This window comes from Micromys minutus (genome assembly GCF_963924665.1).
Source record: "Micromys minutus genome assembly, chromosome: 31".
In the NCBI taxonomy this organism is placed as follows: Eukaryota; Metazoa; Chordata; class Mammalia; order Rodentia; family Muridae; genus Micromys; species Micromys minutus.
This window is the reverse complement of record NC_137966.1, coordinates 15,847,427-15,875,407: the sequence shown is the minus strand read 5'-3', so window position 1 is coordinate 15,875,407 and position 27,981 is coordinate 15,847,427. Positions and strand designations below refer to the sequence as shown.

The following is a 27,981-nucleotide window of genomic DNA, read 5'->3' as shown; positions in this document are numbered from 1 at the left end:
AATGGTTTCCACCCTACCTCAGCCTCTGTGAGTGCCCAAACCTGCTGGAAGCAGCCACAGAAGAACAGATCTGCCCCGTACTGATTGGTTCTAGTTCCTCTGCACTGAGCTAGGGAGGTGACTGAGTGGTGGAGTAAATGACCAGCATTGATTGAGCCCTGGGTTCAGTCCTAGTACCCATGGGGAACAGTAGGGGTACAGAGAGGGAAGGCGGGAACCTGCCATTCCCGGTGTCTTCCTGAAACACTGAGGTGCTTGTGAGAGCACACATCATGATACAGAGTGGAGCTTGTGATTGTAAAGGATTCAGTACCTACACGCTTGTGTGAGAGAGACACAGAGCCAGAGAGAATGAGGTTCTTCCGTATGACAAAGCAGTGTGCCCTGTAGCAGAGCTGGAGCCCCATCTTCCTGTCTCCCACTGCTCAACTGGACCCAACCCAATGTGGAAGAATGCAGGGTTCCTCTCATGGACAGGATCCTCAGTAAAATGGGGGACGTAGCTTCCATGAGCCAAGGAGATCGTGTACCTTGCACAGGTGAACAAGGTTTTCGTAATGAACTTTGGGGTCTTTGGTTCGGCTACAGGTCTCATCCCCCCTACCAGTGGGCACGCTTATATTCATGGCTACGAAATTTCCCAAGACATGGTTCAGATCCGCAAGAGTTTGGGCCTGTGTCCCCAGCATGATGTCCTGTTTGACAACCTGACTGTTGCAGAACATCTTTACTTCTATGCACAGGTAAGTCTGAGGGTGACAGGGACATGTGGGTGGTGAAATACCCTTGCTGATATACCTAGGGATTCCGTAGCTGCCCCAGTATACATTAGCCTCCCAGGAGTTTGTTCTGAGAAGCTATTCCATAAAAGCAGGGTAGCCATGGAGGGCTAAGCAGAGTCCAGAAATGCCAAGGGAAGACATCTCTTGAGCCAGAGAACATGCTGGAATGTTTAGCTCCTACCAATACCACCTGCCTCATCTCCTCTCATCCCTGCCTTCCAGCTGAAAGGCCTCTCTCTCCAGAAGTGTCCTGAAGAAGTCAAGCAGATGCTGCACATCCTCGGTCTGGAGGACAAGCGGGACTCGAGGTCCAAGTTCCTGAGTGGGGGGATGAAGCGCAAGCTCTCCATCGGCATCGCCCTCATAGCGGGCTCTAAGGTAGAGGGCAGGGGTCTGGCCTCTCATGCAGCAAAGTCAGGTTCCCACACAAGGACAGACCCAGGGAGCTGACGACAGCTTGTCCAACCCCAAAATCAAGCTGCAGAAGGCCACATAGTACAGCCGTCCTGAGCGCGAGATATGACTCTGTCGTTGTCACACGGTTTCATCTGTCCTCCAGGTGCTGATGTTAGATGAGCCCACCTCAGGCATGGATGCAGTGTCCAGGAGGGCCATCTGGGACCTTCTTCAGCAGCAGAAGAGTGACCGCACCGTCCTGCTGACCACTCACTTCATGGATGAAGCTGACCTGCTGGGAGACCGCATCGCCATCTTGGCCAAGGGGGAGCTCCAGTGCTGTGGGTCTTCACTGTTTCTCAAGCAGAAATACGGTGAGCAGTGTGGAGGCAGAGTCCAGCTCAGCCACGGGTCCAGGCAGTAACTGAGCAAGGAAACCTTTAACTCCTCTCTTGTCCCACACAGGGGCTTGTGGGGATAGTTCAGCAGAGTGTCGTGAGCGGTAGGGCTCTTATTAAGCCACAACAGGACTACCAAGAGCAGGAAGCTGTGGGAATGGACAGGAGCCCTGTGAGTGGTCATCACTGCTTTCCTACATGGAGCTCTAAGAGCGGTGTTCACTGTATAACCCAGTCCAGCAGGTGTAGCCATAAGCCAGGACTCAACCACCTCCTGTGCAGAGTGCCTGGCTGGGCGTCACTTCCTTGTCTAACATTTCATACCTGGCTCCTACCCTCATGCAAGAATACTCATCCCCACAAAATGCCCCATGGTTTACATCTTGCCTCTCTCCTGTGCCAAGCACATACCCCTAGAGATCCCCACATTCAGAGCCTGTTAGAGATGGTCCCCATCGTCCTGAGTGGCGATGTGCCTAGTGAAGATACTGGGGTACCTTCATCCAGAAGGAGTGGTATCCATCTCTACTAGAGCCTCCAGAGTTCTACTTCTTGCCTGTTAGAAGTCTCCCCAGTTAGCTAAGCCATTGATTGCCCTGGGTTCAGCACCCTGTCTCTCAATGGAATAGAAAAGGTCCATTTCCTGCAAAGCATTATGGGACAAGAAGCCAGATAGAGCTTAGTATGTACAGCATAGTCCCACAGCTCCTGCTCTTTCCCTTCCTTGCAGCCATTCAGCATGAATCCTACAGTGCAGACACACTCGTGAGCTCATATGATTCCTGTGGTTTTATCCTCAGGAAGTCTCTGGCTTATAATACGTGTACCTGGCTACATTCAGGGAATAGTCTCCAGTGCTTTCCTCCAAGTAGGTTGTGGGAGGGAACACTCCACGCTGCATGGAAGAGCCCGAGGAGCATCAGCTCTGACCCATTGGTTCCCAGTTAGGCAGATTATGTTCCTGCCTGATCAGAGCCACAGAGGTGTGGCATGGCAGAAGAAGTAGGGCCTCCGAAGGGCCTAACACTTGGTCCACATGTTCCAGGAGCTGGCTACCACATGACGCTGGTAAAAGAACCACACTGCAACCCTGAAGGTATCTCTCAGCTAGTGCACCACCATGTCCCCAATGCCATGCTGGAGAGCCATGCTGGAGCTGAGCTGTCCTTTATTCTTCCCAAGGAAAGCACACACAGGTATGTTTGTGTCCTAGAGCGTGCACAGACCCAGATCCAGGAAGATCCTGTGGCTGTGAGGGCTCTATACCCTCTGTTAAGAGGACACCCCTCAATCTTTAGGTCAGGGATGTGCCGGGTGGGGAAGGGGCTGAAGCATCTACTGGGCTGAAATTGCTTACTACTTATTTATTGCTTGTTACTTATTACTGCAGAGAGAGAGATTTCTGGTACCTGAGGAGGAGAGGCATAAAAGGCTAAAAAAGTATTCACTTCACATCTGCAATCATACCCACACAGGGTCTCCCTTCTAACACCAGCTTGAATGTATAAAATCTGTTGCCAAGTGTTTCGATGCATGCCTGTAATCCTAGCACTTGGGAGACAGAGGCGAGAGGATCACTTCAAGGTCATCCTCAACTACATAGTGAGTTCAAAGTCAGCCCAGGCTCCAGGAGACCCTATTTCAACCTCCCTCCAAAAATAAGTAAAAAAGATAAATAGAAAAACATATGTAGAGGTACAAACAGTTATTTGCGGAGCTACCATGCATTTGCAGGCAAATTGTGAGTGTTCATAACTTCCCCATCTCAGAAACAGTCAATTCACCCATTTCCCAGCTCTCTCTCTCTCTCTCTCTCTCTCTCTCTCTCTCTCTCTCTCTCTCTCTCTCTCTCTCTCTCTCTCTCTCTCTCTGTGTGTGTGTGTGTGTGTGTGTGTGTCTCTGTGTGTGTGTGTGTGTGTGTGTGTGTGTGTGTGTGTGTGCACATTCAAGTGCCGGTAGAGGCCAAAGGTGTCATATCACTTTAGAGCTGGAGTCACAGGCAGCTGTGAGCCACCAGACCTGGGTGCTAAGAACTGAATTTTAGTCCTCTGCAAGAGCACTATGTGCCCTAACTGCTGAGCCATCCAACCTGCCTGCAGTTTATATCAAATGATAGACTTTTGAGGGATGGAGAGTTTAAGAGCACTAGCTGCCCTTCCGGACCCCTTTGGCACTTTCTTACCAAGGCTGATGACCTGAAACCCGCACGGTAGAGAACCGTCTCCTTGTGTCTTGGGGTTGCCATTGCTGTGATGAAGCACCATGACCGAACCACGATGGGAAGGAAAGGGTTTATTTGGTTTGCACTTCCACATTGAAGGAAGATGGGGCAGGAACCTGGAGAGGAAGGAGCTGGTTCTGCGGCCCTGGAGGAGTGCTGCTTACTGGCTTGCTCAGCCTCCTTATGGAACCCAGGACCACTAGCCCAGGGATAACCCCACCAACAGTGGACTTGTCCCTTCCTTATCAAACACTAATTAAGAAAATGCCCTGCTAGCTTTCCTGCAGCCTGACCTTATGGAGGCATTTTCTCACTGAAGTTCCCTCCTCCCAGATGACTAGAACTTGTGTCAAGCTGACTTAAAACTAGCCATAACAATCGACCCCTGGTCAGCTTGACACACACGAACACATAAGCCATAACCTCTCCTTTCTTGTTCATTCCCAAGATCACACATTAATGCAGACAGTTGTTAGATTTCAAACCTAGGACAAATGGCTGAGGTGCCTATTTAACGTATCAAAGTGGACACGGCCACCTGGTTCTACCTGCATCCCTCGGTCCCTGTTACCTGGCCCTCCTGGCTGTCGCTCCCCTCCCCCTTCAGCCCAGGGGTCTGAACTGCTCTTCTTATATAATCTGCCATTTAGGTCACCCCCTCTCTTCTGTACCTTTGGGCCTCCCGGCTGCCACATCTGTTCATTCCCCCCTCCCGTGGCCCAGCTCCGACTGGTCACGTCCACTCTGGACTCTCCCCGATGTCCCCACCCCTGGCTGTGCTCTCCCACATCTACAATAAACTCTCTACCACACCCAGGAGCTGTCATCTTCTTCCCTTTTGTTTTTGTTTTCATTCATCTGGTACTGAAAACCAGAACCAGTCGTATTCCTTTTCATCCATTTATTTATTCAACAATATAAAACATTTTACAAACTTAAAAAGTCCCACGATCTTTAAAAAACTCCTATGTTTCAAATTTCAGTTTCAGGCAGTGGCGGCACCACACTCCTTTAGTCCCAGCCATCAAGACAGAGTTCAAGGCCAGCTTGGTCAACAGAGCAAGTTCCAGGACAGCCAAGACTTCACAGAGAAACCCTGTCTCAAACAGAAAGCCTTAAAATCTATAAAAACCCCAGAATCTCTAAAAATTGGTGTTGCGTTAAATATTAAAAATAGCAGTGACCGGCTTCAGCGAGGCACCATGCCACGCTATCCCCAACTACTCTGTGGCCCCAGCGGTCTCTCTGCCCCCATTGTTAGCTGCCCTCTCCCGGCTGTCTCTCTGCCAGCTGGGAACTCAGCTCACATTCCCTGCAACCACCCCCTGTGGTCACGATCACAGCTCCCACCAGCCTGACAAATTTAAAACTCCAGAAACTTGTAGTTTAACAATCATATTTATCTGGTAGTTTGTCTCAGTAAATTATCACTCCACAAAAAGTCCACACAATAAACTCAGAACTAATTGATATGATACAATCTGCCTGCTAGACAAGACAAATCGTCCTATACTAATCCGTCCATTTTAAGATATTCATAACTTAGGGGTCATCTTTGTCCTCCATCTTGTCTCCCCCTCTCCTGGTTTCTCTCCCCTTTCCAAAACTCTGTTCCTGCCTAACTGTTTACTGTCCAATCACGGGCCTTTCAACCATAAATTGGAGTCTCTCAACTGTGGACTCCTGTAAAATAAAAAATAGGTTAAATACTTTCTTATTTCAAGAAGGATGAACCAGGACAAAGTCACAATGAAATCAAAGCAAAAGCAGACTCCATCTGTGTAAATAAGACTGTCTGACTCCCTGATGGTTTCCTGGGATCCTCAGTCTTGGGCACCCTCTACAGCACACACAGATTGTCTCCTGGTCCCAGTTTGTCTCCACTCCACAGCTGCTGTTGTCCTTGGTGGTCATTTCATGATACTGGCATCTCCAAAATGCTGGGGTCTCTGCTGCAAGCCGCACTTTGACCGATAGGCGAGTCTCTTCAAGAATTCTAGTTCTGCCAAGCCTCAGCTGCTCTTCATGACTCTGCCATGCCTTCAGTACCAGCACCACCTGTGGAGACTCTTACACGTGACCAAGTTTGGCTCCCAGAATGAGGTACTTGATGAGGCCACCTCTGACTCTGAGGAAACACTTCCCAGAAGATTCCACCTTAATGATGCTGGTCTTAACTCAGTTAATTTCTCAACTCCAGCTGAATACCATTGATTATCTCCCAGCGAAGCAAAGGTTTCACATTAGCAACTCTAGTATTGTGTCAAGCACAGCTGATTCCCATACCCAGTAACTAGGACTGAAAATTAACCTAAAAATATGTAACAACCTCAATAGAGTGACCCAGACTTCCTCTGGAACACACAACCAAGGCCTCCATCTGCACTTCCATTAACACATTTCTGGTTCCCTCAGAACAGCTCACCAAAATTTGAACATATAATAGCTTTTCTAACCCAAAGTTGCAAATTCCACAATTCTCTCAAAAGCACACGGTCAGCTCCCTCTCAGCAATACCCCACAATCCTTGTACCAATGTCTGTCTGTCTTGGGGTTACTATTGCTTTGATGAAAGAAACCACCATGACCAAAAGCAAGTTAGAGAGGAAAGGGTTTGTTTTGCTTACACTACCATAGGGCTGTTCCTCACTGAAGGAAGTTGGGGCAGGAACCTGGAGGCAGGAACCTGGAGGCAGGAGCTGATGCAGAGGCAGAGGGGTGCTGCTTAGTGGCTTGCTCAGCCTGCTTTCTTACAGAACCCAGGACCACCAGCTGAGGTGGCCCCACCCACAATGACTGGGCCATCTCAAATCAATCACTAATTAAGAAAATGCTTTACAGGTTTGCCTGATCTTATGAAAGGAATTTTCTTAACGGAGGTTCCCTCCTCTTAGAAGTTGACTTAAAACTAGCCAGCACATCAAATATGATTACGTAATGTTTGGAAGAGGTTTCTAATAGTTTTTTTTGTAACACAGAGGCTCAAACCCAGGGCCTCATGCATACTAGACAAATACTCTACCCCTAAGCTACACCCTCCAGCCCATGTAGTATTTTTCCCCTCGTGTGTGAGTGGTTTGCCTGTGTCTAAGCTTTAGATATCTGCAGTGCTCCCAAAGGCCAGAAGAGGGCGATTGGAGCTGTATTAAGGTCTTATGCAAGAGCAGCAGTTGCCCTTCTGAGCCATCCATCTCTCTAGCCCTGTTGTATAGTAACATACTGCCCCATAACTTGGGTGCAGAATGGTTAAAACTCCAGTATTACACACTCACTTCACATTTTCCAAAAAGTCGTGTCAATCATTCCTTTTAGGAAACCAACGTCTCTGTCATCAGAGATGGTCCCCAAGAGCAAAGCCGTCACTGCCAGAGCTCTTTCTGGAAGAAGGAGCTTGCTTACCTTCCTGTCATCAGGATAAGACCGTGCAACTTTTTTTTTGTCTCGGGGTGGAGGGGAGGACAAGACAGGGTCTCATTATGTATCTCTGGCTGTCCTAGAACTCCATCTATAGACCAGGTTGGCCTCAAACTCAGAGATCTGCCTGCCTCTGCCTCCTAGTGCTGGGGTCAAAAGTGTGCACTTCCAAACCCAGCAGAGAACATCTACCTTTATCATGGTTGCTTGCTTTGAGTAAGTTTTTGTTGTTATTGTTTAATAGTTAGTTAGTTGGTTAGTTAGTTAGTTAGCTAGCTAGCTAGTTAGTTTTTCAAAGCAAGGTTTCTCTGTGTAGCCCTGACTGTCCTGGGACTCACTCTGTAGACCCACCTGTCCTCGAACTCAGAGATCGGCCTGTCTCTGCCTCCTGAGTGCTGGGATTAAAGGTGTGCGTCCCCACAGCCTGTCTTCAGTGTTTATTGAATAGATGGACAAATACTTGATTGCCACCTTCCTGCATTCTGCCAGCCAGGGGCAGAATGGTTTCACAGCGGTTGACTTGGGGTGCTACCTCTGGGTGGCATCCTTGGCTCTGTTATTTGTCGATTTTAGACGTTCATGACTAGCAAGCATGTCATTATAGCAACTGTCTCATTGAAACGTCTACACGGCTCCATGGCTTGCGTGTGACTGCATGTGCATGTCACCTCATGCTGTCCTTTGCCGCCTCATGCTTCCTGTGTCACCTCTGTTCCACTGTAATTTCTTACATTTTTATCCTCAGCGGTCCCCTGCCCTACCCAACTCACTAGCAGTCACCAGAAGGTTAGTTGTGTGCTTGCTTCTGAGGTTGTTTGTAGTTCTTGTCGAGTCTCTGAGCCCAAGTCCAAGTCTTCTGCTCAGAGGCAGAACACTGAGAGGGTGACAGAATATTAACCTCTGTCCCCTCCTCTAGGGGTTCCCATGAACTAAACCTTCTCTAAGAAAAATAAGAACTTGGGATGGAAGTGTGGCTATAGCTCACTAGGAGAACAAAGGGAGGCCTCAGGTTTAATCAACAAGTACATTTATGATTCATTTTTAAAGCAGGAAAAAAATGTCATTGCAAGAGATCATCCCAGCCGGCCTTTTTCTCCTTGCACACAGAGGCAATAGTTTAGAAGGGGTCTGAAAAGCTTTATCGGTCTGGTCTTCTTTCAGGTTTGAAAGTCTGTTTGCTAAACTGGAAAGGAAGCAGAAGGAACTTGGCATCGCAAGCTTCGGGGCCTCTGTCACCACCATGGAGGAGGTCTTCCTTCGGTCAGTAGGTGTGGGCGTCCGTCTGTCTCAGACCTTTATGGGAGATGATTTATTAGAGGGTTCTGCCCTGGAGCACTGTCAGAGGGTAGAGATTTGGGCAGAGGGCAGGAGCTGGGAGCCAGAATTCAGATGTGAGTTTTACAGACACCTGTGTCCTCAGGAAGCCATGCCTCGGTGTGGGGGATGTGCCTAGACTACCCAGGGTCCTTTGAGATGACCATCCACACTCAGGTCACACAGAGCTAGTAAGTTCTCCAAGGCGTGGATGTGGATCGCCCCCACAGGATTTATGCTTCTATGCTGGAAGTGTGAGGGCTAGCTCTCAGATCCTCAGAGTGTCAAACCGTTGCCGTGGTTACTGGAAATTACTAGAATGATTGTTTAGCTGATTCAGTGCTAATGTACTTGAGAAGTAATTGTTTTCTTCTCGAGGGAGACTGGTGGGCAGAGATGAGCACAGAAGGAAACAGAACAGCCAAGAGGGAGGGAGGAAGGGATGAAGGAAATAGTTGTTTGCTCACCTGCAGCCAGCACAGAGTGAATCCGAACGGTCCCAACCTCCTGACAAAGGTACCTGAGGGCTCAATTCCAGCTTGCTCTCAGAGGCTGGCTGTATGGCCTCTGCACCTCTGTATTTCCTGGGATTCAGTGCATGGATGACCCCCCAGCCCACTTGGTTTCCCCATTTACATCCAGCCATGGCCCCACCCAGCTCCAGGCTGGTGCCCAACAATGGTGTGCCTCAGTCTCTCTGCCAGGCTGCCGAGGGTCCTCAGTGATAAAGGCAGGCAGCACCTGCAGACACTCAGATGGTGGCTGGCCTGTTGTCAATTCAAAGAAAATATTGGAGAGATGGTGACCCTCGGTGTCTCTGACTTGAATCTGTGATTTGACTCTGAAAACTCGGTGAGTCTGGAGCCAGTGATGGCTCAGCACAGGTCTATCAACCTGAGCTTGATCTGCTCGGTCCACAGAAAGGTGGAAGGAAAGAAACACCTCTCCAAAGTTGTCCTCTGGCTTCCACACACATTCCATTCTCTCTCTCCACCCCCCTCTCCCTCCCTCTCTCTCGTTCTCCCTCTCTCTCCCTCTCTCTATTTCTCCCTCTCTCTCCCTCTCTCTATCTCTCCCTCTCTCTCCCTCTCTCTATCTCTCCCTCTTTCTCCCTCTCTCTATCTCTCCCTCTCTCTATCTCTCCCTCTCTCCCTCTCTCTCCCTCTCTCTATCTCTCCCTCTCTCTCCCTCTCTCTCTCTCACTCTCTCTCTCCCTCTGTCTTCCTTTCTCTCTCCCTCTCTCTTGCTCTCCCTCTCTCCCTCTCCCTCTCACAGTCTCTCCCTCCCTCCCTCCCTCCATTCCTTCTTCCCCCTCCCCTCTCTCCTTTCCCCTCCTCCCTCACATACACATAACACACACACACACACACACACACACACAATTTTTTTTAGGCAAGTCAGGCGTGGTGGTACACATCTATAATTCCAGCACCCAAGAGGCAGAGGTAGGCAAATCTCTGTGAATTCAAGGTCAGCCATGTCTACAAAGTGAGCACCAGGCCAGCTAGAACTAGATAGTAAGTTCTTGTCTCAAAAGGAAAAAATGGTATTGAAAGAAAAATCAGTTTAAAAAGAGGGGGTGGGGTTGGTCAAGGGCCAGCAGAGCTAGGCCTGAAGCAAGCTTGAGGCAGGTGGGCAGTCTTCCAACCAGGCAGAGATGAGCTTGTTTGGGCCAGATCAGAAAGCCCCTCAGCTGCTCAGTGGCTTCAGCTGTCACCCTGATCAAGGAGCTGCTTGAGAGTTTGGTTTCTGCAGGGCTGAGGATCACACCCAGGGCCTTTGTGATGTGTACAGTTAGGTGGCTTTGGGGATCTTGCTGTTTTTCGGTCCTCACCATACTAAATGTACAGTGTTTTAACCGTTCTCCACCCCACCCTGAAAAGAACCCTCTCACTGGCAGTCACCGTTCCAACTGTGTGTCTGCTTCTGTGACCAAAGCTTCGCCTGTCATGAACATTTGACAGAAAATGAATCATACGACAAATGGCGTTTACGTCTCATCCTCAGCTTAGCACAAGGCCTTCGGTTCATTCATGCTGCAGAGCATGCTGGGAGAGTATCCTTCCTTGTCATGCCCGACCACATGCATCGTCTGGGGAGCCCTCTCGTGGTCTGCTTGTTTCAGTTGAAGGACATGTGTGCTGTTTCTCCTTTTACACTTTTCTTTTTATCTTCTATGGATTGTGTTGCTGTGAACGTTGTGTAACAAGTTTTTGTGTGACTACCTGCATTTAGTCCTATTGGATGAATGCCTCGGGTGGGTCATACAGCTTTTGCCACTCCATCTGTGACAAATGCCCTTCCTTCATTTAGAGGCTTTTGTCAGAAGAAGCACTAGCGTAGATAAGGTTGTCATTAGCTTCCTTCTTGTCCATCTGGTCTCTTGCTCACTTTTGCTCACGTTTACTAAGCCATTGATTGATCCTATTGTGTCTCGGTAATTCGCCAGGGACATCATGGGAGAGAAAGAAGCAAACAGGGCGCTGCCTTTGAGAGCTCTCTAGGTGCACAGGGAGGCTGACTAAAGCTCCTATTCATAACCAGAGCCTGAAGAGAATGATATTAACTCCTTGGATCCTGACAGCCTAGAGCAGGCTGCAGTGCCACCACAGCACATTCTGACCCCGAGCACCACCTGCAGGACTTGCCACCCCACCCCCACCCTCCCTCTACTGTGTCTGTCCCTGTCAGACCTTCCTAAAGCTGTGTGCCTCCTAGTCTTACCTCGGCAGGCAGTACCCCGACCTTTGTCTTCTTGGGGCACAGCACAGGTTGTGTGATGGGCCCTTTTTATACACAGGGAAGCCATGGTGCTGTACATCTCTTCTTTCTCCCGAGAGCACCCTGGTTATAAATGATGACTCTGGGCAGTTCCCTTGGGGAACAGGGCTCTGTGCACTGGAGCCCCAACTGGTGCTTTCTCTCCCACGGATGTTATGTCTGGCTACCTAGAGATGATGTTCTGGAGATATGTGTTGATGAATGAATGAGAAGAGAGGGTGGAAGCTGACGGCTTTGTCCTCTTTCTGGGTCTGTTCCCGCCCCACAAGCTGGATCATGACTGGTGCCTGTGTTCGGGTGCAGGGTTGGTAAGCTGGTGGACACCAGCATGGACATCCAAGCCATCCAGCTTCCTGCTCTGCAGTACCAGCACGAGAGGCGGGCAAGCGACTGGGCGTTGGATAGTAACTTATGTGGGGTGATGGACCCAACCAACGGCATTGGAGCCCTCATAGAGGAAGAAGATGTTTTGGTCAAGCTCAACACCGGGGTGAGCACCTCAAGCTGGGACCACACGAGGGCTGCTGGGGAAAGTTGCCGTTCTCTGAGCTTCCCTGGTGTCTCAGTAGGAAACAGAGGGCAGATCAGAGCTATGCTGCAGGGGCCAGCAGGGAGAGGAAGCATTCAGATGGTTTCTTTCTTCCTTCCTTCCCTCCCTCCTTCCTTTCTTTTTCTTTCTCTTTCTTTCTTTCTTTCTTTCTTTCTTTTCTTTCTTTCTTTCTTTTTTTCTAAAAGAGCTCACTCTGTTACCCAGGTTGGCCTAGAACTCAGCATGTAAACCAGGCTGGTCTCAAATTTGTGACCATCCTGGCTCTTTCCAGGTGATGGAAGAATACCTGTGCTCTGCCACACCCAGCTGAAGTGTTTTGGGCAGTCACAGAGAACTGTATGTTTACTTATGAAATGGCCTTGTTGGGGAGCCTGCCTTATGCCGAGCTCTGTCCTAATCTGCCGTGATAGCCACCTAATGAAGTAAGGAGGGCAGGAAGGACCATTTTATAGCCAGAAGCCTAGGGAGAATGTCAGCTAAAGTTGGCGCTGCTGAGGTCGTATGTGTGCATGCCCCGTGTACAGCCATGTCACCTGCCTCCTGTCTCCTGCAGTTTGCCCTCCACTGCCAGCAGTTCTGGGCCATGTTCCTGAAGAAGGCTGCATACAGCTGGCGGGAATGGAAGATGGTGGCGGCTCAGGTCCTGGTCCCCCTGACCTGCCTCACCCTGGCCCTGCTGGCTATCAACTACACCTCGGAGATCTTTGATGACCCTCTCCTGAAGCTAAGCCTGAGCGAGTACGGTAGAACGGTTGTGCCCTTCTCGGTCCCAGGCACATCCAGGCTGGGTCAGCAGTTGTCTGAGCATCTGAAAGACATGCTGCAGGCTGAGAGGCAGGAGCCCCGAGAAGTGCTAGGTAAGGGGTAGCTGGGGCTTGGGGCCCAGGTGCTCACACTGACTGTCAGTGCTGTCCTTTGCCTTCATCATATACTTAGCATCCCTGGCTCGGTCCTCTTCATATCATGGCAATCAACTTTGCCTTTGGACAGCACCAATGTCCTTTGGGCCAGACTTAATGGTACTGAGTCAGAGGAAATGTTCCTGGGACACCAGAGACGCAGGCTCACTATTAGGACTCGGACATACCCATTCTCCCGGACCTTTGCTAAACAGAAGCAGAAGCCCAGTGTCTTGTCTTTGTTTACAGGCGAGGTGCTTATAGTCCCTTGATCATCCAACACCTTGAGCTTAAAACTGCCTCAAGTCTCTAGTAGCCATTGATCAACATTACCTCTGGCTTAGAACTGCCACGTTCTGGTTAAATAAAGTGTACTGCTCCCTCCCACATTGTGACCAGCAACCCTGAGGCTCTAAAGATCAATGACAAAATAACCGAGTTCCTTCTTTGGCAAATGGGTGATCCTATGAGCAGTGGTGAGGCCGTGAGGCCGTGAGGCCGTCCACACCATGATGGACACTGCTGGCCTGGCAGACGTCCCATCACAGCTGTGTCTGTACTGAGTCCCTGACGAGAGTCAATGGGGTGGTGATGGTGCTCCTGTCTGTCCCACCTGGCACCCTGACACCGAGTTACTCCACAGGTGACCTAGAGGAGTTCCTGGTTTTCAGGGCCTCGGTGGAAGGGGGCGGCTTTAATGAGCGGTGCCTGGTAGCAACATCCTTCAAAGACAGAGGAGAGCGGACAGTGGTCACTGCCCTGTTCAACAACCAGGCATACCACTCCCCAGCCACTGCCCTGGCCATTGTGGACAATCTTTTGTTCAAGCTACTGTGTGGCCCTCAGGCCTCCATTGAGATCTCCAACTATCCCCAGCCCCGAAACACTCTGCAAGTCGCCAAGGACCAGTTCAACGAGTACGTATACAGCCCACACACCAACTCGGGTGTCCCTCAGCAGGACTGCCACTGAGACAGCATCTTAAGTAAGGCTTTGTAGATGGCAGTGAGGTAATCTCTCTTAGGTGCTGCTGCTTCTTAGCCAAGGTCACTTTAGGCCTTTCCAGTCAACCATTCTGTGTCTACAAATCAGAACTGAAACCCCAATCCCAGGGTGGCTGTGGCCTGAGGATCTGGTGGCCATCTTTGCCTTCTCTTCCCAGCAGAGTCCTCAGCAGTAGGGCAGGGCTGGGCTTAGAACTCAGGAAAGGCAATCCTACCCTGCAGGCTGCAGACTGGAAGGCTCTCAGAGCAGGCAGGGTACCGTGAGGACAGTCATCCAGGCAGGGTGCTGATCTGACAGACACCCGTCATTCATGAAAATGTCACTCACAGAGAAAACATACAGTCAGATGCTTGTGCAGCCAGACATGGCCCCTTTCCCGTCCCCCCGCCCAAACAGTTCTGAATCCTCTAATGGTTACAGAACTCTTAGGCCTCAAAACTGCTCACCCATTCTGCCTCTGTGGGGAATTTCCTGTTATCGAGCACATGACCTTTCAGTGAGGTGTTCCCAGGCCCATGTCCTCACTTCTCCCTCCTTCCCCTGACTCTCCTTTCTTTCCCTTGCCAAATACTTTGGTTTGGCTTTGAGACAGCATCTTACTGTGTGGGTCTGGCTGTCCTGAAGATCACTGTGTGAACCAGGCTGGCCTAGAACTCAGAGATCCACCTGTTTCTGCCTCCCCAGTGCTGGGATTAAAAGTGTGCTCCACCATGCCCAGCTTAATACTACTCTTTACCTCAGTACCATTTGTTAAAAAATGAAGATTTTTAAGCCCCAGAGTACATAAAGCCTTCGTGGCCTGTTTCTAGAGGCTGTTTCTGTCAACTACTTGTAGAACACAGGATATGACAGAAGAGGATTTATCTACCCCAAAGGTCCAGGAACTTAACAGTGAGGTGTGACTGGAGATGACCAGAGTGCAGTGCAGAAGTTCCCAGAGGTCACTGTGACAAACAGAAGTGCAACTGTCCAGCTGAATGCTCAGGGACAGGTGGCTTAGAATCATCTAGAAGCCTAGGAGAGAATGCTGCCCTTGTTCGTGCAGGATGCTATGGGGAGCCGTCCTCAGGGAGTGGGGATTTTACCATCCTGTGGTTCTTCTCTCTCCCCCTTGAGTGCTTTGGCTACTGTCCATGGATTTGGATGGTCATGACCAAGGGCTCAATCTTTCCCACTACCCAGACGCACTGTGCTCTGCCCTCCCCAGGGGCCGGAAGGGATTTGACATTGCCCTCAATTTGCTCATCGCCATGGCATTTCTGGCCAGCACGTTTTCCATCGTGGCAGTCAGTGAGAGGGCCGTCCAGGCCAAGCACGTTCAGTTTGTGAGCGGTGTCCATGTGGCTACTTTCTGGCTCTCCGCTCTGCTGTGGGACCTCATCTCTTTCCTCGTTCCCAGTCTGCTACTTCTGGTGAGTGCTGTGTGTGCTGGACCCTGCTCTGCACACCCAGGGGGCACACCTGGGGTCCCCTTACGAAACCTGGACCAGCAGGGAAGACCATCTAGCAGCCGAGTCTGACCCAGAAGGCCCTTCGGAAACACTAGGTGTTTTCTTTCCTGCCCTTCGATAAGTCTCATGACCAAGAGACTGCTTCTCAGAGAGGACCCAGGGTGACAGCTAACGTGGAGCCTAAGGACCGTCCTTTTCCTGACCTGGGGAGCCTCCCACGGGCCTGTGCACTGACCTGCCTCACATGTGCTGCAGGTGGTGTTCCGAGCCTTCGATGTGCACGCCTTCACGATGGACGGCCACATGGCTGACCTGCTGCTGCTGCTCATGTTGTACGGCTGGGCCATCATCCCCCTCATGTACCTCATGAGCTTCTTCTTCTCGTCTGCGTCCACGGCTTATACCAGGCTGACCATATTCAACATCCTGTCGGGCATTGCCACCTTCATCATGGTCACTATCCTGCGCATCCCAGGTGGGAGGCTGGCCACCACCCTTAGTCACTGGCCACTCACTTAACCGTTTTGTCCAAGGGGACCCTGCTCAGCCAGTCACAAGGTGGGAGGGTATCCACAGCGTTCTCCCAGGGGAGGGATCTGATCTTCCCTGCCTGGATCTGTCGTCGGGCGAGTGTAGTGTGTCAGCCGGCGCTAACTAGTCCGTACCTCTTCACAGCTGTGAAGCTAGAAGAACTGTCCAGAACCTTAGATCATGTGTTCTTGGTGCTGCCAAACCACTGCCTGGGGATGGCGGTCAGCAGCTTCTATGAGAACTATGAGACTCGGCGGTACTGCACGTCCTCAGAGGTTGCTGCCCACTACTGCAAGAAGTACAGTGAGTGTCCACATGGGGTCTTCTTCAGCTCTCCCCAGGGCTCCCCAGCCAAGGGGCTTATATTAATCTGTGCCCTGTTCCCTAGAACACAATATCAGTGGCTGAGTAAGTTATAGACCAAAGAGGGCAAAGGCTGACTTCTGGCAATGGTCATCTTGCTCAGCAAATCCCAAAGATGTGCAAGGCTTCCTGTGACCTGAGACATGTTGAGCCTCCTATAAAGCCACCAGGGTTCAGTCAAGAGGCGTTGCCCTGTAGAACGTAATTAATAACCTTTCAGAGGCCCCACCTTTGAATGCCACAGTTGGATCAAACTTCCGCTTTTAAATAATGCCTGTGTATGGGTGTGTTGCCAAGACGAACCACTTTCATGCTTGGTACTCAGAGCCTCTGAAACCAGTCACAGGTGCTTGTGAGGCACTGTGTGGGTGCTGGGAATTGACTCCTCCTCTGGAAGAGAAGCCAGTTAGTTGTCTTAACTGCTCTACCTTCCCTCCAGCCCTGGATTTCCATCTTTTTAATACCCCACAATAGGGATGGCATTTTAACTCCATGTCAGGGCTCCAGTGTTCCGAGTCATCAGACGCTTGGTCCACATCATCCAGTTCCACTCATGCCCCTTACTCCTGCTTACACGTTCTGGACCTGCACCTGGGCATCTGGCTTTCCCACCTGTCCTGGTGCCCTGCAGCTTCTAGAAGGGTACTCCCTCTCCTTAGGTTTTTAAGCAGTGACATCATCAAATGTCTCATGTCTTAAACTCACATCCGTAGATGAAGAGTTAGATTTATTGGGTGTGGGGAGCTTTTTGTACCTGGAATGGTCTCTTCTGTGCATCGGAAGGGAGCTAGGCAGTCATTTCTACAGAGCCCTGCACACCCTCAGGCAAAAGTGAGTCTCCCCATTGTTGCTGAGCATTTTATTAGGATGGAGCTTGTGAATGCCTGTTCCAGCTCTAAATTTGAGTGCCTGGAATTGGGGATGTGATTTGGGCATCTTCACATTAATACACAGTCCCAACTCAAGGTAGCAGACAAGGGTGTAACTTGTGAGCAGTTCCTTGTCACAGGTGTGCAAGAGACACCTTACATGGCAAAAATTCTTCCAGAGCTGGGAAACACCTAGACACTTGACGTCGCCTAACACAGGCACGGTTAAAGAATTAGGACACGTGGCCTTAGTGCAGGGCCTGGGTATTTGTGTAGCCTAGGGAGTTAAGACAGAACTGGGGTCTGGGAAGGGAAATGGTCCTCAGCTAGAGGCCCAGCCTTGATCCTTGCCCTGCACAGACATCCAGTACCAGGAGAACTTCTATTCCTGGAGCACCCCAGGAGTTGGCAAGTTTGTGACTTCCATGGCTGCCTCAGGGGGCATCTACCTCACCCTGCTCTTCCTCATTGAGACCAACCTGCTGTGGAGACTGAGAACCTTCGTCTGTGCCTTCCGGAGGAGATGGACCCTGGTGAGTGGCTTCTGGAAGCTCAGAAATGCTGGAAGGTGCACCCCATATCCTCCAGGGGCCAGAGACAGTGAGGGACCGCCTCCCTGTGAGCCCAGCCTTGAAGCTCGGCCACCCCTTCCATTTGTCACACTGCCTCATGGCTGACACAAAGTGTTGCTCCAGCATGGCCAGAGCCAGGTACACTGCCACGGCACGGGAGGAGTCGCGACATTCATTATTTTCAAGGCCTTCCATAAAGCCTGCGATCCGGTGCCGTGGCAGCCTGAGGCCGTGTGCAGAGGCAGTTCCTGAGTCTGGACAGGCGTCGGCTCCACATATACACATGTATCCATTTTTACTTAATTAGCGTGTACATGCGTGAATGTGGAGGCCAGAAGGCAGTTTGTGGGAACTGACTCTGTTCCACCATGTAGCCCCCAGAAATGGACCTGGTTGATAGGCTTGGCAGCAGCGGTCTTCACCGAGCCACCTCATTACCACACACGTTCATCTTCTCATACGTACTCCATGGCTTCATTTCCTCCCTCACATAAACAAGAGCAAAGGCTGTTAGAATCATCCTGGGTATCCAGATTAATCTGAATTGAACGAACTCCTCAGAGACATTTCACCTTCTCCCAAACAAGTTCTCTCCACATGTCAGTCTTCCCAGACAGACAGGGGTATATGTATCTCTAGTCTCGGCTAGTCAGGAAGACAAAGCAGGGGGGCTATTCGTGCTCAGCAGTGAGACTGCTGGGGTCACAGCAGCACATCTCTTTAACGAGAATGAAATAAGGAGTGGGCTAATGTCTCGGAGGCTAAGGCGCCTGCCGCAGAAGCCTGACAACCTGAACCTGATCCCTGAACTCATGCTGAAAGACGGAGCCAAGTCCTAAGAGCTTGGAAAATGACTCGGCAGTTAAGAAAGCTTACTGCTTTTGCAACGAACCCCCTGCTCAATTTCTGCCCCCACCTTAGATGTCTAACAACTAACTACCCATAATGTTAGCTGCGGGGGGGCGGGCGGGGGATCTGACACCTCAGACCTCTGTGGGCTCTTCACTCATGTGTGGGCACACACAATAAAATTTTAACTTAAAGAAAAGAAGCAGAGGGCTGGAGAGATGGCTCAGTGGTTAAGAACACTGGCTGCTTTTCCAGAGGTCCTGAGTTCAAATCCCAGCAACCACACGGTGGCTCAAAACCATCTGTAATGGGATCCGATGCCCTTTTCTGGTGAGTCCAAAGACAGCGACACTGTGCTGATGCATAAAATAAATAAATCTTAAAAACAAACACACAAAAAAGCTGAGCAGTGGTGGTGCACACTTTTAGTCCCAGCACTATCAGCATGTATACAGTAGCTCACAACTGACTGTAACTTCCTTTCAAAGGGACTCATCACCCTACTTTGGCCTTCACAGACAATGCGCTCATGTATGGATACACAGGCAAGCAAAACAAAACCCATGCATATAAAATACATTTAAAAAAACTATTTTCAAAAAAAAATTTGCCTGTAGGGGCTGGAGAGATGGCTCAGTGGTTAGAGCACTGACTGCTCTTCCAGAGGTCCTGAGTTCAAATCTAAGTAAATCTTTTTAAAAAATTGCCTGTAACTCAATTCCATGCCCTCTTCTCCACAGACATAAGGCATGTACATGGTACAGACATATATGTAAACAAAACAACCATACATATAAAAATAAATTTAAAAACCTCTTTCTTCACATCGCTCAGTGATTATGATTTTCAGCTTGATTTCCACACCGTTCTCTTGCTACTTCCTCTCTTCCTGCTGAGTTCAGCCCCTAAGCCCACCTACCCCTTGTAAAAGACTGGGGGTGTTTGAGAGGGATAAGAAGGCCCATCAAATTTTCCATGTCAACATGGGCTCCTGTCCTACTTCCATGAGACTGGAATTCACATGTGTAGTCTTTATCTTAACTAATCAGGCAGAATTGCAGAACCGGACATCAGTGCTTCCCGAAGACCAGGATGTAGCTGATGAGAGGGGCCGAATCCTGGTCCCTAGCTTGGACTCCATGCTTGACACACCGCTGATCATCAATGAACTCTCCAAGGTAAGAAGGCAAGTTCTGCCTTCCACTGGCCACCCTGCTGGCCCTAGTGCCCCAGAGGGCTACAGGCCAGAGGGCCTGGATTGTCTCCGGACCTCCTCACCTGGGGCTTTCTGGCTGGCATTTTACAGGTGTATGACCAGCGAGCACCGCTCCTTGCTGTGGACAGGATCTCCCTTGCGGTCCAGAAAGGGGAGTGCTTCGGCCTATTGGGTTTCAATGGAGCTGGGAAAACCACAACGTTTAAAATGCTGACTGGGGAGGAGACAATCACCTCAGGGGATGCCTTTGTCGGCGGTTACAGCATCAGTTCTGATATCGGGAAGGTGGGTGCAACAGAGATTCCTTATTGGTGTGAAGGGCTACCATGGAGGCAAGACAGACTTGTTTCTGGTTCACCTTAGGCACAGGTAGGTATTTGTGGACATCAGGACAGGACGGGGACATGTGGTAAGCGTGTGGTAGAAAGGAAAGAAATGCTAGACAAAGAAACATAACTCAGCTGTCTCTGTCCACCCAAGACTGTTCTGTATCTAAATATAGATGAAAATAAATAAATATGGATTTGAAGACCTAGAAAGATAAAAGGAGGGAAAGGAAGGCGCATAGCCCATCCACAGGTTCTCACACACTAGGCTGAAACCACAGTGGTGGACCAAGCACAGCCCACGTGTTCCCCAATGGCCGAGAACAGTAGAGGAGGCTCCTGTGTGCCAGGCAGAGCTGAGAAAGGAAAGGGAAGGAATGTAAGCCTGGAGTGGACACCTCCCCTGAGCTGGTGACAGGGAGCGCTGGACTGAGGCATCCCCACATGCCAGAGTGCCAGGAAGTCCTCTGGAGGAAGGGCTCGATGCTCTGATGCTCGGCTCTGAGATGGGAATACCATGTCCAGATGTATGAGCATCACAAGCAACGAAGGAAGTACCATCACCAGGATCTGCAGACACAGCTCTCAAGTGATGAGCAAACTCGGGTTTTTTCCTAGGTTTATTTATTTTATGTAGATGAGTGGTTTTGCCTGTGTCTGTGCATGCCTGGCCCCATGGAGGTCAGCAGGGGATGTTAGGTTCCCGGAATTGGAGATACAGATGATTATGCACCACTATGTTAGTGCTGGGAATCAAACCCAGTCCTCTACATGGGCAGTGAGGGCTCTTATAACCACTGGGCTATCTCTCCAGCTCACAAGCTCAAATTGAAGAGTGTCTGGCTAAGATTATAAAAATAACTTAATATTTTAAGGCTCAGAGATTGATGGGCATGGCGACACACAGCTTTAAGGCCAGCACGGTCTACATAGCAAGATCCAAGACAGCCACAACTGTAGAGAGAAACCGTCTCCAATAAACGAAAAAGAATTTAAGAAGCATTAGAAGTGTATGCACAGGTGATCTTGCAGTGACCCATACCTGATATGAAAGTGCAGGAAGGGAACAGGTGGTACTAAGCACACTTAATCTGAGGTCCAGAAGGAAAGGAGATGTTGTGGGGGAGCCAAGCCAAAGCTAAGAATTGTCCCAAATCAATTAAAAGCAGACTCTAGATCTCCAAGGAGGAGAGTCTCTGGAATCTTTAGAACCTAGGCATACCTGCCCCAGCCAGCAGAAGGTATAGGGCAAATGATCCACAACTCACACCAGAACCAGAAGAATCCTGCTTTGGTGCATCTTGGCTTTACTGCACATAGACACTTGCTGAGACATCTCTGAATAGTGATGCCCACTACAAGGCTATTACCAATGAGCACCTCTTATTAGGAGAAGAAAGGCCCTTGTACATTAGATGGTTGTTTTTTTTTTTTTAAGAGATTTATTTATTTTATGTATGAGTACACTGTCACTCTTCAGACACACCAGAAGAGGGCATCAGATCCCATTACAGATGGGTGTGAGCCACCATGTGGTTGCTGGGAGTTGAACTCAGGACCTCTGGAAGAGCAGTCAGTGCTCTTAACCACTGAGCCATCTCTCTAGCCCGACCAGATGGTTGTTAAATACATAATGGAGCGTGTGATCACATGTCAGCTGTAAAGTTTCATGTGGTGACCACTTGTATAATAAGGAAACATTTTTTTTTTTTTTTTTTGGGTTATTGGTCTTGTTCTTTTTGGTGTTTTGGTTTTTGGTGGTAGTGGTGGGGGTTTTTTGTTTAGGTTTGTTTTGGTTGGTTGGCTTTTCAAGACAGGTTTTCTCTATATTTCAGCCCAGGCTGTCTTGGAACTCACTTTGTAGGCCAGGCTGGCCTTGAAGACACATAGGTCCCTGTCTGCCCTTGCCTCCAGAGTGCTTGGTTTAAAAGCATGCACCTCCGAACCTAATGAAACCATTCTTATGCTGGCTAACCTCACAGCTGTCTGTCATAGGCTCCCAGCTAGACCTCTTGCTGGCCCATCTGTCCCTTTGGCAGCCAAGTCCTTCCTGTGTCCCTACTTGGGTATTACTTAGAGAGTTTCAGCTGTGGTCAACCACCAGACCTAATTACTAACCCTTTAGACAACCCTGGACAGACTCATGGGGTGCAGATTGAAGAGACGCATTGAGGACTGCCTCTGTGGGCAGGCACAATGGCCAGGGGGTTGCTATGGTCCTGACAGATGACCTCTCTAACCCATTCCCTCCCATACCATATTCTAATCTAGGTACGGCAGCGGATGGGCTACTGCCCCCAGTTTGATGCACTGCTTGATCACATGACTGGCAGGGAGATGCTGGTCATGTATGCACGGCTCCGAGGCATCCCAGAGCGTCTCATCGATGCCTGTGTGGAGAATACTCTGCGGGGTCTGCTCCTGGAGCCACATGCCAACAAACTAGTCAAGACTTACAGGTGCAACCTATACTCACCCTCTGTTCCTGAGATGAGCCCTGGCCTTCTCAAAATAGTTTAGGGTCCCCTTATCATAGAGCTCAAGGTCAGTGGCTCCAGAACCAGCCTAGATGTGAGAGCATGTCTCAGACCTTACCATATGAGAGGACTTTCCTATCATTTTGGGCTAAGACAAGCTGACTGGCCATGGCAAGGACCCCTGGGCACAGTTCTCTCTAGGGCCTCCCCATTCAGTGGGCTTTCCAGTACTATTCACCTCTTTTCTCTCAGCTGGGGTACTCTAGAGTCCTTGGGTGTGGGATTTGGCTGGGAATGAGGGTATTCGTGTTAATTACTGACCTTGCCTCCCACCTGTCACCCACCCACCCCAGTGGTGGTAACAAACGCAAGCTAAGCACTGGCATTGCCCTCATTGGAGAGCCAGCTGTCATCTTCCTGGATGAGCCATCCACCGGCATGGACCCCGTGGCCCGGCGTCTGCTCTGGGACACTGTAGCCCGGGCCCGAGAGTCTGGCAAAGCCATTGTCATCACCTCCCACAGGTAGAGAGCTTGGGCATCTGTGGGTCAGTGGGAGTGCCAGAATGGGGGCTGGGGTGGGACCAGGAGAGCAGAAGATACGGCAACAGCTATTAAAGGTAGGACATTTCTCAGGCTCTGCATGTGATACTCTCAGTGTGGGCAGTCTGGAATGTCCTGGTCTGGGTACAAAGCCCCTCCTGTCTGCACAAGGCTTTGACTGGGGGCGGGCATCAGCCTCCTCCGGCACTGTCTCAGGCCTCCACCCTTTCCCCAGTATGGAGGAGTGTGAAGCCTTATGCACCCGGCTGGCCATCATGGTACAGGGCCAGTTCAAGTGCCTGGGCAGCCCACAGCACCTCAAGAGCAAGTTTGGCAGCGGCTACTCCCTGCAGGCCAAGGTCCGGAGTGAGGGGAAGCAAGAAGTACTAGAGGAGTTCAAGGCATTTGTGGACCTGACCTTTCCAGGTGTGTGACGGTGCTGTCTGGGTCTGTTAGCTGCTGTACAGAACTTATCCCACACTCCTGACCCCACAAGGACCCTGTGTCGTCCTCCCCAGCTTGACCCACCTGGTCTCTTCTCTGCAGGCAGCGTCCTGGAAGATGAGCACCAAGACATGGTCCATTATCATCTTCCTGGCTGTGACCTCAGCTGGGCCAAGGTGAGTGCAGGCCCCAGAATCCCACAGGGTGCTAACAGGGACCAAGAAGGAACTTCTAGGATTCACCCTTCTATGGTGACTCCAGGTTCTTTTCAGGCTAGAATCACATTCTAATTTTCCTCTGCCACTCACCCTAATATTGGCTGGGTTTGAGTTTTTGTATGTCTGAGGTGGAAGAAACTAAAAGTTTGCATGCAAGGAAACTGGCCCAGAGATGGGACACAGTTTACTCACGGTCATGCTTTCAAGATAAAGGTAAAGCCTTGGCTTCCACCTTGCTGCCCCTGCAAGCCAGCAGCATAGCTGACCTCACCCAGGGGCTCTAGGACAACAGGGGCAATGGTAGGGTGAGGCCCAGCCTCCTGTTATCAGGACTCGCCCTCTGGGACCTGGGTTCTCTTACCAACAGCTTTTCTGTTTCAAAAAGGTATTTGGTATCCTGGAGAAGGCCAAGGAGAAGTATGGAGTGGATGATTACTCTGTGAGCCAGATCTCGCTGGAGCAGGTCTTTCTGAGCTTTGCCCACCTGCAGCCCCCCACTACTGAGGATGGCCGATGAGGTGCTCTGCTGCCTCCAGAGCGCCAGGTGTGGAAGGGGCGAGTCAGTGCTTAGCCATGCATCCTCCCCCTCCCAGTTCCTCTTTCATTTTTAATCACTTTTCTACGATGGACATGAAAAAAAATCAAGGTGATATGCACAAAGTGGACCACGTGTGTCTGTCAGTGCCTGCAGGCAGGAGTCAGCATGCAGGTTTCCACTCCTTAAGTCAGGTCTCTGGGACCACCAGTCCCAGACCCCATTCCGCTGTGCATGCAGACAGGCCTTGGTCTTTGGATGGGGAACTGTCCCAGCTGGTACTGCAGCTGACCTGGGGGCTGAGTTTCTTTCCAGTGCTTATCCAGAGATCCCCCAGGGACCTGTCTGTGTTTACATATGACACTAAGCTCCCCTAGGGGGGAAAAAAGAAAAGCCAGCAGGGTTGAGCAGCAACAAGGACTTCCAGGCTGCCAGGGATGAGCAGCAAAGTTGCAAATAACTTCATGAAGGGAAGATAACTGGCTATGACTAGGTGCTGAGACCTTTGGCTCCCAATGCAACTACAGAGGCATCCTTGGATGTCAGTGTTCTTCCGGTATGGACACTGCACCGGGCTGATCTGATCCTGAGCCAGATGTCATCCCTCAGAGCATCGGCAGCACAAGAGAGATGTGGCCAGACTTGAAGCACAGTCCTATGTTCCCAGCTCTGTGCCTTCAAGTTATGGCCACAGGCAGTCAGGGACCACTACAGGGCTGAGTAGTGTCATCTCTTGAGGATGCACTTAAACATATTGTGATTCTATAGAAAATAAAAGCTAAGGGGACATGACCAGTCTTTGAGTCATATCTATATGAGGAAGCGTCATGGGACTAGATCACTACCCCACAAATCCCATACCCAAATATGGCTTTCATACCAAATTTCAAAAGCACTTGGCTTTTTGTAAGAGAGGAAGCTTATAGGATTCACTGCTATGGAATGAAGAATTAGGCATGGATTATTTTCCTTGTGACAAAATACTTGACCAAAGCAACTTAAGGAAGGCTGTGTTTTGGCTCCTGATTCAAGGGTACAAAGTCCTGGTGCTTACTGCATCTGCAGGCAAGGATGCTGGGCCTCGCCATTTGCTCCCTTTTCAGTTGAGGAACCTCGACTGTGGAATGCTGTCTCCCACATTTCTTGTGGCTCAGTCTGCCAAGGCAGACACCGGGACTAGAAGAGAAGGTTAGATTGTAGGTCAGACTTCTCACACGCCCAAACATCTGTTACCGTGGTGATTCTAAATCCCATCAAGTTGGGAATCATCACAACACCCAAGGGCAAATGAAAAGTGGGTCAACATGTCTGCATTTTACATCCTTCTAGAATTGGTTAGTTCCAGAAAAACTGCTTTTCAGAAGTCATGGCCACAGGACAGTCAGGAACCTCCGTAAAGCCGAATGGCCATCTCTTAGTTATCCAGAAAAAAGCTGAAGGACATGATCAGTCAGTGACACAGGCAACAGGGAGTTACAGGGTTTGGTCACTGCCTGTCTTAGTGAGTTTTCTTATTGCTGGTATAAACCCCTGATGACAATGTGTTAAAGGAGAAACCATTCACTTCAGCTCAGGTTATCTTTCGACTCAAGGAAGGCACAGCAGTTTGGAGGAGTTGGTCATGGTGAATCATCACTGAAGTAAAAGTGGAGAGCAACTGGGCTTGTGCTCAGCTCACCTTTGTCTTCTTTTTAGAAAATCAGTCCAGGATCCAACTGTTGGCGTGCAGGAGTCACCCCACAAACCACACCAACACCAATCTCAGTCAGACAGGAATGGTTTATTGGACACACACTTAAAGACTGATCTACCAGCTGAAAGCTGTGGGTGGGTCTGTGCATTTCTCAGGGCCAGCTTTTAAAGGCAAAAACCACAATGAGCTCATACACAGGTGTAGAAAGCGCCACCTGGTGGTGGGCCCTGACTCAATGTTTTAGACATAATGGTTCAAATTGACCTTTAATTTGATGAGTCCTAAGTGAAGCTTAAGTTGTGGAATTAACAAGCTCAGAACATAACAGGGGATGTGGTCATCATGACCCTGCTCTGAGTCAAGTTATTTTTCTACATCAGTGACTGGCAGGCATGTTACAGCAACAATATGAAGTAGCTGGCGGGCATGAACAAAATGGCTACAGCTATGTGTGATGGCTCTTCCTGGTAGTCAGCTTGACTGTATCTGGAATGAACTACAATCCAAAAATGTAGGGCATACCTGTGATCCAGATCTTGAGGCCACAGGCTTCTGACTTAGATCCTGACCTGGAGATCTTGAGGCATAGTGGCCATGAAAAGCTTAGGCCCAGGCAAGGTAGTACACACCTTTAATCCCCAGAGACTGAGGCAAGCAGATCTCTGGGGTGAAGGTCAGCCTGGGACAAAGCAAGTTCCAGATCCTGGGCCACACACTCACCTTTCCCTGCTCACACTTACTTGCCAGCACATCTGTTGGAACCCACTTCAGGATTCCAGCTAATACAGAATTCAGCTGAAGCAACTAGCCTCATGGGACTGAGCAACTACTAGATTTTTGGACTTCCTATTCACAGCTGCCCATTGTTAGGTTAGTCAAACTGCAAACTGTGATTACAATAAATTCCTTTAATACATAGAGACATTCCATAAGCTCTGACTCTAGAGAACTCAGTTCTCTAGAATACACTATGCTAGGGGGCAGGTGTCAACACAACCTTAGGGAATGGGGCCACCTATAGTGGGTAGGCCTTCCCACCTGTTAACCTAATTAAGATAACCCTCCCTAGATGTGCCCAGAGACTCATCTCCTAGGTGATTAAATCTCATCAAGTTGACAATTGAGATTAACCATGCTGTCCCATTGCTTTGAGACGGTTTTCTTGTTTTAATTTTTTCAGTATTTATTTATGTGCATGCTTTTTGCCCACATGGATGTCTATGAATCTCATTGTGTGCCTAAGCATTCTTAACCAGTCACCGCTCCAGTTCCTCTGTTGTTTTGAGAGAAGACCCTTACTATGTAGCCCTGATTAGCCTGGAACTCTGGAGACTAGGCTACTTTCAAACTCAGAGATCTCCGTTTCTGCCTCCCAAATACTGGAATTAAAGGCATGGGCTACCACACTAAGCAACCATGTTTTTAGCCAGTCTCTGAAACAGTTATAGGAACTTCAAAGAGTTATCACAGCACTCATCCCTTTAAAAAGTCTTAAACCTAGATGTGGTGGTGCACTCAGGAAGCAGAGCCAGGTGAAGCTCTATGTGAGCTACAGGAACACCCAGGGATACCTGAACACCCTATCTCAAAAACAAGCAGATCCACCTGCTCCTGCTTCCCAAGTGCTCGAACTGTGCTGGGATTAAAGGTGTGAGCCGCCACTAAGCCCTTGCTTGGTTTTTTTGGTTTTGTTTGTTTTCGTATTTTTTTGTTTTGTATTGTTTGAAACTTGGTCTCTCTATTATGTGTCATGGCATTTTAAAAAAAAGACTTACTTATTTTATGTATATGAGTGTTCTATTTGTATGTACATCTTCATGCCAGAAGAGGGCATCAGATCCCATTACAGATGGTTGTGAGCTACCATGTGGTTGCTGAGAATTGAACTCAGGATCTCTGGAAAAGCAGTCAGTGCTCTTAACACTGAGCCATCTCTCCAATCCCTATTCTGTTTTATAGGACAGGGTTTCTCTGTATAGCAGCCCTGGCTGTCTGGAACTCACTCTGTGGATCAGGTTGGCTTTCAACCTTGAAAACGAAAGGAAGGGAGCTTAGAATCCTTGCCAAGGCTCACATCACCCCTCAGTGGTGCCCAGCTACTCATGTTTCTTGCAGCAAACCAGGGCTACAGATGT

The 27,981-nt window shown here is 49.7% G+C and overlaps 1 protein-coding gene across 3 annotated transcripts in view; it reads left to right on the top strand.

Annotated features, from left to right (window-relative positions):
- The window catches only part of ABCA3 (ATP binding cassette subfamily A member 3), a 54,591-nt gene extending 29,689 nt beyond the window's left edge, over positions 1-24,902 (top strand). For all 3 annotated transcript variants that reach the window (XM_080942501.1, XM_080942502.1, XM_080942503.1), the window contains 19 exons: positions 589-743; positions 1,005-1,160; positions 1,342-1,552; positions 2,622-2,772; positions 8,373-8,471; positions 11,610-11,796; positions 12,410-12,713; positions 13,399-13,672; positions 14,968-15,172; positions 15,467-15,686; positions 15,887-16,045; positions 17,335-17,507; positions 19,445-19,573; positions 19,702-19,896; positions 22,209-22,396; positions 22,768-22,938; positions 23,192-23,382; positions 23,503-23,576; positions 24,004-24,902. In XM_080942501.1, coding sequence (XP_080798627.1) covers positions 589-743; positions 1,005-1,160; positions 1,342-1,552; positions 2,622-2,772; positions 8,373-8,471; positions 11,610-11,796; positions 12,410-12,713; positions 13,399-13,672; positions 14,968-15,172; positions 15,467-15,686; positions 15,887-16,045; positions 17,335-17,507; positions 19,445-19,573; positions 19,702-19,896; positions 22,209-22,396; positions 22,768-22,938; positions 23,192-23,382; positions 23,503-23,576; positions 24,004-24,135 — 3,374 coding nt within the window. In that variant the 3' untranslated portion in view covers positions 24,136-24,902. The remainder of the gene's footprint in view (positions 1-588; positions 744-1,004; positions 1,161-1,341; positions 1,553-2,621; positions 2,773-8,372; positions 8,472-11,609; positions 11,797-12,409; positions 12,714-13,398; positions 13,673-14,967; positions 15,173-15,466; positions 15,687-15,886; positions 16,046-17,334; positions 17,508-19,444; positions 19,574-19,701; positions 19,897-22,208; positions 22,397-22,767; positions 22,939-23,191; positions 23,383-23,502; positions 23,577-24,003) is intronic.
- The last annotated feature ends 3,079 nt before the right edge of the window (positions 24,903-27,981 follow it).